We start from the raw sequence: 15591 nt of genomic DNA, 5'->3' as shown, positions 1-15591 counted from the left end.
TTTCCTTTTATTCATGGTTTCCTTGTTTATACATTTTGGGATTATTCTACCTTTTTTTTTTTTCACAGCAGCTCACTGGGAGCTGATGTTTGGTATGACTGTCTAGTTCTTTTTTCAGAACTAATCCTTCTTGGTTATGGTTCTCTGTTGTGTAGGTATAACCTGCACTCCGAGTTGTTTGTATAATGTTCCAGTGTATTAAAGCATGACTTTGGACCCAGCTTATCCAGAAATTTACCACGTTTTCCGATTGCCTTGTCATTATGTACAGCTCTAGCAATCTTTGTCATCCTCAGGTTTTACCAGTTATGACTTTATATTTGCAGGGAGGCACCGGCTGCTAGTGTTGGATAACATGAGGCCTAATACTGATGCCATGGGACTGCATGAAGGATGCCCAGCCAATGGTGATTCCTTGTCAACAAACAGATCTTTGAGATCTGTCAGTAAGCCTGTTCTTAATCACCTGTATGCTCTCCTAATAAGGTGTAAAGGTAACTTTACAGTGCAGGGCTCTGCCCCCAAAATGTGCTGCTGTTGCACTGCCATTTGACACTGCTGCTCTGCCTCGGGCATCAGGCAAAGCATAGAGCAGGGAAGAACAGAGAGAAGTGAACAGAGCAAGACTGGCTATCACCATTCGTGCAGTAGGACTTTGCAGATCATATTTAGAAAGGACAAAATCTGCAACAATGACCGGCCACAGCTCGTCAGAAGTGATCACATCAAAACAGCAGATCTTAATAAAAGCCCAGCATGCTGGAGAGCGTGTGCTTGTTAGAAAATGACTTCAGCATTGTGCATGCTCACCCATACAGGAGAAGGGCTATCTCTGCAGGGCAGGCCATTGCCCAGGGCCGCAAAACATGCAGTAGCTCTATGAGTGAATGTGACTTGGTAGGGATGGGCATTTGCTGGTTTGCCTAGGGCAGCAGGACCCACAGAGCTGGCCTTGAACACAGTGCACTAGTCAATCTCCTGTGACCTACTAGGGAATAAAGAAAATACATTCCGGTGTAATAACCAGAGAATGCATTTAGTTCACTGAAACTGGTAAGGTTTGATGCTCCGCTGCAGTAAGTGTTAAGTGTATTTAAGAAGTTAGAGCCCAGAGTCGTAGGCCTTTCCTGTATTTAGCTGCTGCAAAGCTGTGAACCCTGGAAGGGAGGACTGGTGTAGCCAAATGCTAAGACAAAAGAGTAAGAATCCTTCTGAGTAGCAGCAGTCCACTTGGGTGTCTTCCTGGACAGATGTCAAAACATGGACCGAGATGTTTTGTGGTTAAAGAGGTTTCAAGAGGCTTCCAATTTCATTCTTATTTTGGCAGTTTGATTATTACTTTGCTGTGCAAAGAATTTTACCGTTTCATTTTGCACAAATACCACTTCTGGCATATGTATTCATACTAATAAAAGCAGGTCCAGTGAAGGCATGATGAGTCAGGTTACAGAACTCTGCTATGAATTTTTAATAGTAATTTCACTAGTGATTTCTTTTTTCTTGCAGAGTCCATTGTTGGACACTTAGATTTACATTTTCAAGGAGGACAAATAATTTTGGCACCTTAAGATAAATAAGATGTTCCAAGTTCAACACAGAATTCCCAAGATACCTGAAATCACACATACGTTTGGAAAAAAAAAACAAAACAAACAACAAAAACAACAAACCACAAAAAAAAACCCCCAGTCCATTTCTCTGCTGTTTTATGAGTACTTGTACTGCTGGGAATATTCTGAAGCATCTTCCTAATTAAAACTAAGCTAATGCTACTCAATAGATGCTTTGCATTTGTTTTCCTTTGATTTAATATTTTTTTACAGGGTTTGTTTGCTTAATCCCAATTTGCAAAATTCACTCTGAACTTCTCAGTGATTTTTATGACTGAGTCCAAACACAGTCTGCTAACACCCAGGGAGATGGTATGGGGTTTGGTTTTTCTTTTCTTTTTTTTTTTTAAGTATTTATTCTTGAACATGCAGTGCTATCAACTCACATAAACAACAATTTGGAGCAAGAGCCTGGAGCCAGCTGCAAACTTTGGTACCAGCTTTTGGATCGACGGGTACCTTCAGTAACACAGAGTAAACACTAAGCAACAGTATCAAAAGGTTCCATCTCTCCATTTCTCCATGTCTTTTCCCCCCATCTTCTGTTTTGTGTGCGTGGCTTTGTGGCGGGTGGCAATGGTCAATGGCAATGCATTCCTCAGCAGAGAACCTGATCCTAAAGATAAGTGTATTGTGGTAGATGGTTCAGTGGTCAGAATGTGGAGGCAGCCTGTGGGAACTCAGCTCCATCTGTTGAATGCTTTTTAGTGGTTGGTATTCAACACCTTAGGATCTTTGCCCTGTGGAAGTGAGTATGTGCCTCACCTGACCACAGTGAGCTGGTGAGGCTGTGTTCCAGGCCAGCTTTGTATCAGTTAAGTGGCCAAATTAAGTGAGTGAAATCCAGGTCTGTCTCGGTTCCTCATTGTTAAAAACGGACATGATACTACTGTGCTACTTTACTAGCATACTGTCAGATCAGTACTTTAAATATCAGGAGGTCTGACTAGGATGGGGAATCATAAATCCTGAGTTAGACTTCTAAAGACGTAGTACTTGGAAGTAATAAGGAAACGCATCTCCAGCCTGTATACTGGGGGGAAGAGAGGGGAGGGACAGCCCACTTGGAAACAGCAACAGCTCAGGTAGCTCTTGCAGTCCTTTAATTCACGCTTCCAGTCTCTGAAGCCCAGTTTTGGTGGCTGTTTAACTCTAGTCTGGAGGGATTGAGATTCTAACTGTTGAACTGTACTGATTTGCTTAAAAAAGTCACAATTGCAGGAAAAAAACCCATCTGAGAGCAGTGGCATAGTGTCATATTGGTATCATCATGGGTTCAGCTATACACTGGGTCAATTGACAGGCTTGCTAATGCAAAGTGCGAGATTAATTGGCTTTGGTCAGCTTTTGCTTCACTATCTGAATATCATTATCAGGAATGTAAATGATTATGCAATGCAGAGAAATGCCACAATAGTCTCAGTGTCTCCTTTTATACTTGTCTCTTTTTAAACGGGGCTTTATCTAAATGCAAATGTGATTTCAGCCTCCTGATTAGGACATTATACAGTCATCCATTCCAGAAAAGCACAATTAGCGGATTATTTTATTTCTGACTCAACAGTTCTTGGTTTAGATGGTTTGTTTGTTGTGCTATGCATGATATTTAAGTTATCAGAAGGAGATTTACATTATTAGTCAGGATTATAGCCAGGTTTTGTGAGGTCGAGGGATTTTTTTCTTGGCAGATAAAAATGGTAACATTTGTGGGATTCGAGGGGGGGATGTTTTTAGAACAAAAGGCAATAGTGCACATTCTTACTGTGCTTCATTGTCCTTTTTATCCCAAGTAAGGGGCAAATTACAGTGGTAACTATGCAAATTCCCCAATGTCATGGGGTGTACAAGCGCAGGGTACCTGTTTTCAGGATCCATCCACTGTTGAGTTGTATTCATGCAGTACCTTAGAACTTAAGTGGGTCAGGTCATAGGATTATTTCTCATTAAAACAGCCATTTTGCCACAATAGCCATCAAGTTTCCCATGTGCTGTGGTAGATTTCCAGTGAAGATTTCACTGGAAACGATATTGCAAACACTGAAGTTACATGCTCAGAACAATACCGATCTTTAGTGCTAAACTTCCCTGTGAAGCTTGCTCATGTCACAAAATTTGTGGCATTTTTGCAGCTGCGAATCTGTCAGAACTCAGGATATTTTTTGTTTCAGCATGCGAGTCTCATACAGTGTGTTTGACAGTTAGACCTGGTGAAAAATTCAATCTTCAAATCTATTATAAAGCCCAGTATTTGTGGGAAGATGAGGGATTTTTTTTTTCTGAAATTCAGCAGTGTAAATGTATTTGTCACGTGGTTTGGATTCCACAGCTCATCATTTTCCTATGAAAAATTACTGCAGTGGAAAATTCCTAATTAGCTATAGTGAAACAACATTTTCAATTCCATTGATCAGTTTAATCCTTCCATATTCATATGTTTACGTGACTCTGGTTTCTTGCTCTCTCCCATAGTTTATTTTCTTTATGCTGAAGCACGCTGTCATATATATTCCCAACGCATGAGGAATCTTTGCTTTTGTGACAGGAAATCTATTGCACCACTTACGTTTAATTAGAGCACAATGACATATGATGAGTTTACACATCGAAGCCTAGAAACAACTCAACAAATTGGCTCTAGTCCCAAAGTATATTTTGGGATCTGTATTGAATCGGGATGTTTCACTGGATTTAGTGGGACTATGTGAAATACAGGGTCAGGTATTTAGGGTCAGTGGAACTATACTAATTCTTACCAGCTAAGAATCTAGCCCAAAAAACCTGTGTGTAAAGTTAAATTTAAGTTCAGTTCAACTTGAATCCAACTGGATATTCTAGTTTTCTGTACTGGATGACAAACCCCCCATATTTCCACAGGTTCTGCGTAAGTAACAAGTTGAGTCCTATGCCCAGTTGTAATTTGCACTGAGTTCAGAGAGTTGAGCGTAGACCCAGGACATGTTATGATCTGCCATGTAGTGGAGCGAGGGGTTGGCTTACATCTGGATGCACAGATGGTCTCTATATTCTGCTCACTTGTAGCACTGCTTACACGTTGGTAAGTCACAGTCAGTGATTACGGTGCCCTATCACTTACGTAAGTGAAGCTCTTCATCTCATATCTTGAACATGTATGCGGGTTTATCAGTTCAAGAAGTAGGACTTAATACTGCAGCAATTTTTTCCTTCCATAAATGCTTTTCATTAAATAAGGGAATCTTGATGTTTCAGATACACTTTTAAATTTTATTTCAGGAAAGCTTAATTTGAGATAAGGTATCCAGATCCCAACTTTGTCTGCACTCAGGGTTATGGAATGGGTCCGTTTTTGTCTTATCGTTACTAATCTAAATTTGTGCATATTACATGAAAGATAACTCTTCTGTATGTAGAATGCAGAAATGATGATAATGGCAAAAGCAATTTAAGCTGGTGTTTTTAGAGTTCATACCTTATTTTTAAATATCTGCTTTACTGAAGATTTCTTCCTTCCCCAATGTAATCTCACATGGCAAAAAATTCAAGGCTACCAAAGAAAGGCAACGTGTATGTTACTGTATTCTTTAAATTCTCGTTGTGAAAGAAAAGTAAATCTAGATATTGCGTTTTTCAGAGGAACTGGGATGTAAGGGTTTTATTTTTTTACCAAACATTGACATCTCCTATAAATTGAATATTGTTGTGACAATCCCTTGAACTATCAGTTGTCAGGAATATTACTCAGTCTACATACATTGTTCTCAGTTTTGTCACCTGCAGTGCTAAATGCCAAGGGAAAACTGAAGGAGGGGATTTAGTGTGATGCTTGTATAGTAAATGTTTCTTAGAACATATGGTGTAAACTGACAACCCCAAAATACTTTTTAATTAAAGGTACTACCAGTTGAATGCTGAAAGTTCAATTTAAATAGGGGAGAAAGAGCCAGGTGTCAGGTGAAACTAAATATCCTAAGCAGGAAAGGAAAGCAAAATCAAAGGCATTTGCATAACAAAACAAGACTATTTGCAGAGTTTCATTTGTGTTCTCACTGACACAGCAGGGGTGTACAGAGATAACACTGAACTGAGTGCTAGGAAGAAACTGAAGGAGGGCACCAGAATCTATTTTGAAAGTCCATTTGTATTAGAAGGGTTCCTAAGAAAACAACTCTAGAAGAGAAGTCAAGGAAGGAAGTTGGTGCTGAGAGTGATATCAAGGGTGGAGTGAAAGGTGTGTGCTGGAAATATGCCCTCAGCATGCTCTGCTGGAAGAGAAGCCCTAGGTTTGAACCCTGTGTTGCAGTTAGAAAAATAACATGTCCATATACCTGCTTGGGTACCTGCTGAGGCCTTTAACACTTCAAAAGTAAGTCAGATGTGGTGTTATACCACAAGGTGTCCAGTATGCCAAAGCAAAACCGAGACCCTCTCTGAAAAAAAACTCTTATTTGATATTCTATGATATATTATTGCCCCATCATTGGAAGTGTTCAAAGCCCCATCAGGTCAGATGGTAACCTGATCTACTGAAAGATGTCCCTGCCCATGGCAAGGTGGTTGGACTAGATGATCTTTAAAGGTCCTTTCCAACCCAAACCATTCTATGATTGTATTTCTATTTTCAAAATAGGACACAGACTTGGAATCAACCTACCTAATTTAGGCTTGTAACTGCAGGATCTGTATTATAACTCTTGTTCTGCTACTCCTATGTTCAATGGAGAGAAGGGCAGGGAGAAATTCAGTCTATATATTATTTGAGTCACATTTTGGAGTTGCTTATCTTTCTACTGGTTGGAGGGGGAATGCAGGGATCTCTCTCCTGACTATTGAGAGTATAATTGCCTCCTGTACTCAAATGCCAAAGTGAAATGAATCCAAACCAGAAAATGCATGGAGCTGATGCCCAGCATAGGTTTCACTGCAAAGAGAAAACAGTATTTTAGAGAAAAAAGACTGGAAGAAAACAGGAGATGAACATTTTGAAGCTTGGGGGTATTCTGATCCATATTTTAAGCTGAACTTTTTAGGTAAAGCCATAATTAGCACATCTTGTGAGCTTGGAAAGTGAGCTAGCAATTGGACTAGTCAGACTGAAGTGATTTTCAAAAGTCAGCTCTTGGTCTATATTTCTGAATTTTTGTAACATCTTTCTGCCCTATATAGGGGTATCTTTTTGACAGTATCCAATTCCTGTGTGTGAGGCTGAATGGCTTTTATTAAATATGAAGAAATAGAACTGGAATCAAAAAAGCAGAGTGAAAAGATTGCAGCAGCAGTATGGAGCCAACTTATTGCCCTCATGATGGAAGAATGGTTCTCTAATTGTTCGTGAAAGCTAATGGAAACCGTATTTTGGCTGTAAATAATTCTCAAGAGGGACCATTGTGAAGTCTTACCTCATCTCGTACTTTACTGCTAGAACATACCGAGTAGTCAAAAGCAGACACACCCCATAAAGCTCAAAGTGCAGAAAGCCACTGGTCAGTTTTAGATGCTAGAGGAAGACGGGACTCTTTGGGGCGAGTGAGCTTTGCTGGCACATCCCTGACCTGTCAGGTGCAGATTGACCTTCATTAGGGCATGTCAGTTGTGGGAGGAGTGGATAACGGGCAGAGGGTAAAGGTGGTGATGACAGAATCCAGGAGCCAGCTAATAAAGACTTTTTTGCCCACAAGGCACCACAATATTGTGCTCAACAGTGTTGAGAGAAGAGGGCGTTTACAAATTTACTCTGGTCAACATCATCTATTTCTGAGTTACCTGTAACTAAAAATTGAAAATGCCACTTCTTGCATTTTGTCCATGGAACCTTTGAGTGTTATATATTTTGGTCCCTAAGACTTTTATTGCAGCCTTTCCTAACAACCACCCAATCAAAGTTGCTATTTTAAATGTTAAATTTGATCTACCTTTTGTCTTTCCATGATGTGTGTTATCATTCTTGCACTGGATGGGGCACTACCAGCAGGACACAAAGCAACAGGATTTCCAGTTGTGGTATTTGACAGTGACATCACCCATTTTTGTCTTGCATTGGCCTTTGTCTACTTTTCTTTCCAAGGTCCCTTGAATAGGTAGTCATTAACCTATGATTAATTAAGGGAGTGGCCAACCTGAGTCTTGTGCAGTGTATTGGCTCCAGTGGAAAACCATCACAGTCATTATAGTGGTGCTTACAGAGCTTGGGGTCCAACAGCCTTTTATGGTTGGTTAGGGTTTTTTATAATGTTAATAACAGAATCGGGGTAAACATCACCATACACAGATCCTTCAGCTCATTGCAATCCCAAAAAATGTGGCATATTGGTAATGTACCTCAAATTGGGATTTTTGTAACTTCCATGGTATTTTTCACTAGGGAGTTAGTCACTGTGATCAGCATTTGTTCTGGAGCACCATTTGTCAGAAATGTATATACTCTAATATTTTGGGGAGAGGGCTTTGCTTGTTGAAAGTGTTGCTAAAGTGATTTTGAGTAATCTCACAAATGAACTACACAGAACCCATTTCAGATGTAAGGAAAGATGTCAGTGTAAATAAGCAGGAAAGGGATCCCGACATGTTCTTCGATGGTTTATGCCTATTAAGTCTATTGTATATCTTACAGTTAGTTTTAATAATTTACATTATCAGCTGATGAGACAGTAACCCTGCTAATACTTCCTTAAGACAGTCATCTTTTTCCCTTGGAGGCTAGAAAAGCTTTTTCTGAAGTGTCATCGGAGCCTTTCTTAAGGGCTTCCATAACACCCATCAGCTGTGACTCACTGTGTTTCTGCAGGTCCTTAAAAAAATAGTGTTATAAAACTTGCCTGTTGATACCAGCTAAGCAGGTGGTGAGCTATATTGTGTGCTCTATTAGTCTACACAAAAACAGGCTCATATTACTGTCACCTCCTCCCCGTTCCCTTCCCACCTGTTTGGCTCATCTGCCTCGTTCTGCCTCATCTTAGGACTTGTCATTAGCCTGCCTTGTAAATTCTTTGTGGCAGAAACTTTTTCACTAGATGTGTGTGTGTGTATATTTATATATATAGTACCTACTGTGGTAGAGCCTGGATCCTTGACTGAAGAGTATGGGCACAATTCCAATAGGGATAATAACACTAATATCGCAAGGCTCTTTCTCACACATTTCCTGTAGACAAGAAGCTCTGACACAGAAACAGCTCCCTCTTGTTTTAAGAGATGTTAGTTTTGACAAAAGATAGTTAGATTCAAAAAAACCAATATATTATAGATTTCACCCAATCTTTCAGTAATAAACACAAAAAAAACCCCAGTACCGTGAAGTGCTCAGCTATGCCTTTGTGCTCTGGTCTTGTGCCATGAGTAAAGCAATGTTGTAGAGGCCCATTCCCCAAGCATAAAACACATTCTGCATTTTTGTTGTATAATTCTTTAATTTTCTTCACGTAGAAAAATCTTAATTTTGTGCTTAAAACATTTAAGATTGAGTGACCTCTGTTCCTGTAAATTGTCGTAGCTCTTGTTCTGCTATAGAGGTATGCTAACTTCTATCTACCTATGGACAGAGACGAAATTTTGTTTTACTGAAAATGCAGATTACAGTAGTACATATTCCATTATGATGGGCATTTTATAGATACATAATGAGGAGATTTTCCCCACTTCAGGAAGAGCTAGCCTATGCAAATATACAGCCCGGGCATGTGATAGCTGTGGTGTTCTAGTCTGAAATAAATTTGGCCAAAGGACTTAAGTCATTTAAGAAAAAGGAAAAAAATATTCCAAATGATGAGTAAGTATCATAACGGGGGCTAAAATAATGCCATACACCTACTTCATTATTCAGTTACTTATTTATTATCTTTATTCTTAAGAGTAATGATATAAAAATGTTTTTTTCCAAATGTTAATTTAGTTCTCTGCAGATGGTAACCATCTGTTAAATGACAAGTCATTTACAGTATTTGATTAGCACTTCGTATAGCTTGGATGGACTTTTTGTAACAATATGTAAGTATAGTTATGGAGGTGAAACTTGTTAAATTTGTTCTTTTCCTGTTGCTGTTACCAAAAACATTGAAATTTGCAAACCTATCAATATTTTTGCCTGTTCTCTCCTATATTTATACATATTATTTTATGTTAAAGCCTGATGTTCATAGGCCAGTTAACAAGATGTTCTTGAGAGGATGACAATGCTAGGAAATACAAATTCCAACACCACTTGTAGCAATTATGAGCATCCTCATTCTACAATGTCTCCATGTGGAGGGACTCCTATGGGTGCTCAAGGGAAGCAGTGGAAGCTGGAATGAATCTAAGAATCATGGCCTGTCAAGTAGAAAACTCCCTCAGGGCGGCGATACTGCTTTGTATACTGATAGCAGTTTATACTGTGGATCTCTTTTTTTTTTCTTTTTAAAACTAGAAAAAATTAAATATTGCAATACACCTTAATATTACCATCATAAAGTGATCTTCTTGCATGAACTGCACACTTTTGTGTTTTAATACCTTGATCAATGACAATTTACCCCATCTGTCCATAAACTAAGCAAGTTCTGATTAAATTAATCTTGTGTTTTCTTCAAGTTATGCTGCTAAACCTTAATTTGCTGGCCCTGTTTTCATTGCTGTAAAATTACTTTATGCTTTTATTTCTGTGTTTTTTAATAAAATTCATTAGGTATTTTGATATGTCTTTTTTATTTTCAACAGGTGAAAGGCTTGGTAATGGCCCCACTACCAAATGCTGAATTAGTTCAGAACTCTTTGCAGTTATATCGTTACCTGCTTCGATGCTGTAAGCAACTTCCTGAAGAGAACATTCGTCAGCATTACAGACATGCAGTTAGGCAGGTGAGAAACAATTTCTTTTCTGTTGGTGGAATTCATAGGGGTTTTTGTTTATGGTTTTCTCCTCCTACAGTTTGGACCAACTCTTTATAACTCCTGGCACTTTAAAAATATTTTTCTGCAAGCTTGAAACATTACTGCATTTGAAGGATTATATTGGGAGTATGTGAAGGAGCATGTCTTTTTTTTTTTTTTTTTTGCTTTGAATCTGAAACCTATTTTCATTGGCTTTTATCTCTAATTTTTGTGTTAGTCAAGAGAGTGAACAATCGTTCCTTACTCACCTAAACACATCTCTTGCAGTGAAACTTACTGGTTCCTTGTCAGTAATTTTTAAATACCTATATCCTGCATCCGAACCTCCCCAGCTGGGTAAATCTCACCTAATTGTTCATATGGAGGTAATTTCATGCCTTTGATAATATACCTCTTGTCCTGTGTCTTTCTAGTCTTAACATGCCAGACAATTTCACTTCTTGTTCTGAATTTAAGGTCTCTGGGGTTTTTTTGCTGATCATGTATGAAAGGAGTAAAACACTTAATATGAAATTACATTTGACAAGGCTTGTTATGGAAATAGCACAGCCAGGTGCTACGATGTATATTTTTACTTTTTCAGATCAACAGTTTGTTTGCATAAAAAATTTTTTTGAGATTTAAGTGATCCTTATTTTGACAACTGTTACGTTAAGTTGGCCAGTCAGTGTAACACTTTGACTGAATGTTGCAGAGTTTCAAAGTTCATGCCGATGAAGATAGTCCTGAGCGAATCCAGCAGATTATTAAGAGAGCCATTGAAGATGCTGACTGGGTCATGAACAAAGTGAGTGCATCAGATTGGCTTAAGTTTTGCTCTCTCTCAGTTCAGAGCGAAGCAGAAAACATCAGAAAGCAAATTGGGAAGAGCAAACTGTTGTCTTGGACATTGAAGTGTCTGGGTGACAGGAGATGCCAAGCGCCTAGGGATTTAGGTTTGTGATAGTTCTTGTTTAAAAATTCTTCTTTGATATAAACTTAAGTGTATTTTTTTAGAAACAAGGATGCTTTAAGTTGGTCTCTGCATAAATCTTTGTTTCCATGAAGAATTATATTAAATTTCAGCAATGGTGGCTAGTATGACTTTAATATGGAGAGAAAAAAACTACGATATTTTGCAAGCTATGGTTTGTTGATATGTACGTAAAGTCCCAGAACCATTTTTTTTTCTCTCCCCCTCCTCAGATCTTGCCTGTGCCTGCTCAAATCGGGGTTAGTCAGTGTAGTGACAAAATTGTGGTAACTGGTTTACTTGTGCCATAGTTATCACCCAGTGGATATGCCTCTTTACTATCACAGCACTGAAAGATACCACTCAAACTGGTTTCTTAAATAAAAGAATGAAGATTGTTTACTGTTAGACAGCTGAGAGTCACCTGGATGTCCTTGGATTTAAATCTGGTTGGGGAGCACGATATGTTAACATGGATTTCTCGGAGTATAATGAAACAAGTCAAAAGTTCAGCTTGCTCTAAATATCTATGATTTAATTTACTAAATGACTGTTAAGTCCTTCTCTCTGTCAGCCCATGAAATCCAAATGAGAAATGTTACAGGAGCAAGCACAGATTAGTCATAGATTATAAAATTATAGCAGTAGCCAAATCCCAGCAGTTACAGCCTAGCAAATAACTGCCTGTGCCTGAATCTGATTTTATTCTCCCTACAATTATGAAAAGCCTCATCCTGATTCTGCTACAGAGATTGTAGTCTGCCTCATTGGAAAACTGGTAATTGAACTGTGTGAGAGGAGGATCGGATTCACAGTGTCTGCCAAGAAGCATTATTTTATACTGTAGAGGGAAAGCCTATCAAATTTCAATCTAACTTAAGGGAAACTGGGATAATTTTATGTAGATAATGAAGAGGTTTGTAAATCCTTGTCAGTATGAACTGTTACTTTTAGTTATGTGCTCTTTCCCATAAATAATTGTTTGTGTTTTTCTTTTTTTTTTTTAGTATAAAAAACAGAAGTAGAAGAAGAATGATGAAGACAAGAATATCATTGGTAAACATCCTTAGAGGATTTTAGTGAAGCTCAGTACTATACTATAGTTATTGCCTGGAATTTTCTCTTAGATAATACAAATACAATAACTTGTATCTCATTGGGATGTCATGAAGCTAAATTAATATTTCTGAAGCTCTTTGAGTCTGTTAGATTCAAAGGCACAGTCTAGGTTCAAAGTATTAGCTTGTGTAATCACAAACTTTAGCTTAAAGCCCAAACTTGTCCAAGATTTGAGTAACAGAGAGAGCTTCTCAGGAAAACTTACTGGAATAAAAATGTAATGGAGTACAAGTCATTAACAAATAATTAGTGCCCTGTCTGTGGTTCATATCTGAATTAGTGTCTCATCTGAAGGATATCTGAGCGTAAAGGTCTGTACTGGGAGCCCACGAACCTGAGAGATGCTCACTGAGGGTCAGAGCAAATTTCTCTGCACTTGATTGTAGACCAGATTATACTGTTAGGTCTAGATCCTGAATTAGGGTAGTCAGTCTGTTATGTCAGATCATCCTCTATCTGGACCATAAATATGTTTCCAGAGTGAAGCAGAGGTATGACCAGAGCACAGGTCTGGTTTTAATCTAGTAGCAGACACAGAAGCATGGGCTACTCAGTGGAGAACATACCCGCAAGAACTTTACACTGATTGGAAACTTTAATCACAGTATTTTCCACTTAGCTGTCTACGCTATGGCCATATCTTCATTCTACATGTAGGTTTGCACTTCAACTAATGGGTGCCTTTGCTTATTTAAAGATAGGTGCCTGTCACCCTAATCATGGACACCTATCAGATGGGGTTTATGCACCGAGTGGTATAATCACTGAAATGTGCAATGTTGTATAAAGGCCTTCGCAACTTTTTGCAACATATAATAAATGTCCTTTAAAAACGGGAGTCCATGTCCTTTTTGAAAAGACCGTCTTTTCACTGCCCTAATAGACTTTCATCAGAGAAAACTCCATACAAATACTAGCTATTACCTTCGGGGTAAAAGAGTTTTCTTTTGAAACATGACCTTTGCTTTTAGCTGTACTTGGAAGTTTCTGCCTCCAGGTGGCAGTGCATGCTGCGATGTGTATCCGAAGTCTTCTGTATGTGAGGGTTGGGTTTGTTTTTACTGCTTCCAAATCGTTGAGCTTCCTCACCTGCCAAAATAAACCTCAAGTGCTAAGGCAGATCTCTTTTAGGCTCCAGATTTTCTTTTTTATTTAGCTATGAAAAAAACAAAAAGAAAAACCTAGCTCAAAGTAGTTGAAGAATTTGACAAGTGCTATAAAAGAAATGGGGGCCACAAGTGAACGTTTATACTGTATAGTATTACATTAAAAAAAATACCTCTGTCTCTACTAACCCTAAACTTTCCTCTTCAAGAATTCCTGTCCTCTGTTATTCTTTCTTCTACCCTCACCACTGTTGTACCTCTCCCTAGACCTACATCTTTCACATTACCTTATACACTCTCAACTTTTGTTCTTGTGCTACATATCCCTTAATTCTGTTCTCTCATCTTATCTCTCTACCCCACTTCTTTTCCTCAAATCCTTTTCCGACAGGTGTATCAGAAGGTGCTCAGGTATTATGCTGGGGCCATCCTTCTGCTTAATTTCAGATAATAAATAATGAATGTAATAGTTTCTCAGCACAGTAGGTGTAAGTTTTTTTTTTTTTTTCTTCATGTGAGGAAAACCACTTGTCTTTCTGCTTAAATGCAATTTTTTTTTTCCAAGTGCAACCATTCTGGTTTAAAGTTTCAAAATAATTTGATGCAAGGTAGAGCATGGAAAACATCAACCTTGGCAGTTGGCGAGGAATATCCAGCATGACATGGAACACTGTAATAAAAAAGCTTAAGTAGAATTGATAGAAGATATCCAAATATGCTACTTTTAATTAAGAACAGCAAGCAGGTTACTCTAATTCTATTGTATATATTTGGCCTGTAGTATGGAGATGCACTGAACTTTGTATCAGTGCAACAGTGAACATGATAGGACGCTGTAGGATTAACAGCCTATGGAAGCATGCCAGTTTCCTGAACTTTAAGTGCAGTGTGCTCAGCAAGTCTCCATTGCTTTAATTGTCTTGCTTGATGTAGTTTGCAACATAATAATATGTTCAATTACTAAATAGGATAATTGCATGTGTCTAAATCTTCCTTATATGCCTGTTATTTAATTTGTGGATAGTTCAAGAGAGAAAGTACCAAGGAGCTGGAAGGTGTAACCGTGGCATGTCTGCAGCTCCAAATGTCTGAGGTGCCAGCTGAGATATGGGAACATCAGACCAAAGGTATGATAGATGTAACTGGTATGGTAGGACCAGGGTGTGTGGATTTTAGGCTTTGGAAACAGGAAGAGCATGCAGTTCTTAGCAGAGTGCAGAGGGGGAACATGGTTGCTGAGGCAGGAGACACCATGAGTAAATATTCTGACAGCAGTGATTCAGTTGTAGGGCATGACGAGATGTCAGAGCAATTTTTTTTTCATATAAACATCATCTGGTTTTGAAAATAACAAACCTTTTAATAGAATGGAAATATAATGTGAAGATAACTATTTATTCTGTTATGGAACAAATGATTTCCTTGATGGTGGCAGACATGATGCAAACAACTATTTACTTGTAATAGTGAATGTGTAAGACAGACATATTTCTCTAATGAACGGCCTGAAGAGTCATTCAGCTGCATAGCTGAGGCTTTTATTTTCAAGACGTTATACAAATTCTGTTCTTCAGCAGCATAGTTTGAGACCAAAGATGTTATGTTAGCCTAGAAGTAGATGAGAACTTGAACTCTGAAAAGGGTTTTAGTCAGAGTCTCAATTCTTAGAACCAAAATTATTATCCAGAAAACTTCTACTCAGAAGTCATTTAATCCTTGAATTGCCCTGATTTACCACTCACTCACTGTTTGACCTGAGAGCTTATACAGCTTATATGCAGTTCTCTTCTTTAGTATCCAGGATCACCTTTGAGCAACTCTCTGCCACCCAGCCTTGCTGAGACTGAAGAACTGTTCTCTGTTCCACCAATGGCTTCATTTGGTGTTAATGCCACTGAGCTAATATAGCTGCCAGTGGACCTAAAGACTTACACAGTCGCAGGGATAAACATTCCTTCTGCTC

The 15591-nt window shown here is 38.6% G+C and overlaps 1 protein-coding gene and 1 long non-coding RNA gene across 11 annotated transcripts in view; one reads left to right on the top strand and one right to left on the bottom strand.

Moving 5' to 3' along the window:
- LYRM9 (LYR motif containing 9) overlaps positions 1–12499 on the top strand; it is a 39754-nt gene extending 27255 nt beyond the window's left edge. For all 10 annotated transcript variants that reach the window (XM_035889550.1, XM_035889562.1, XM_035889522.1 and 7 more), the window contains 3 exons: positions 10278–10418; positions 11146–11238; positions 12411–12499. In XM_035889550.1, the coding sequence (XP_035745443.1) occupies positions 10278–10418; positions 11146–11238; positions 12411–12428 (252 nt within the window). In that variant the 3' untranslated portion in view covers positions 12429–12499. The remainder of the gene's footprint in view (positions 1–10277; positions 10419–11145; positions 11239–12410) is intronic.
- Positions 12500–12856: 357 nt separating this feature from the next.
- The window catches only part of LOC118451782, a 21501-nt gene continuing 18766 nt past the window's right edge, over positions 12857–15591 (bottom strand). The window contains exons 3-4 of the long non-coding RNA XR_004841338.1: positions 13395–13398; positions 12857–12935 (exon numbers count right to left, since the gene is read on the bottom strand). This is a non-coding gene — a long non-coding RNA (uncharacterized LOC118451782). The remainder of the gene's footprint in view (positions 12936–13394; positions 13399–15591) is intronic.

The sequence above is a fragment of the Egretta garzetta genome, unplaced genomic scaffold (assembly GCF_000687185.1).
Source record: "Egretta garzetta isolate BGI_Z169 unplaced genomic scaffold, ASM68718v1 scaffold120, whole genome shotgun sequence".
Taxonomy (NCBI): Eukaryota; Metazoa; Chordata; class Aves; order Pelecaniformes; family Ardeidae; genus Egretta; species Egretta garzetta.
This window is presented reverse-complemented; position numbering and strand designations above follow the sequence as displayed.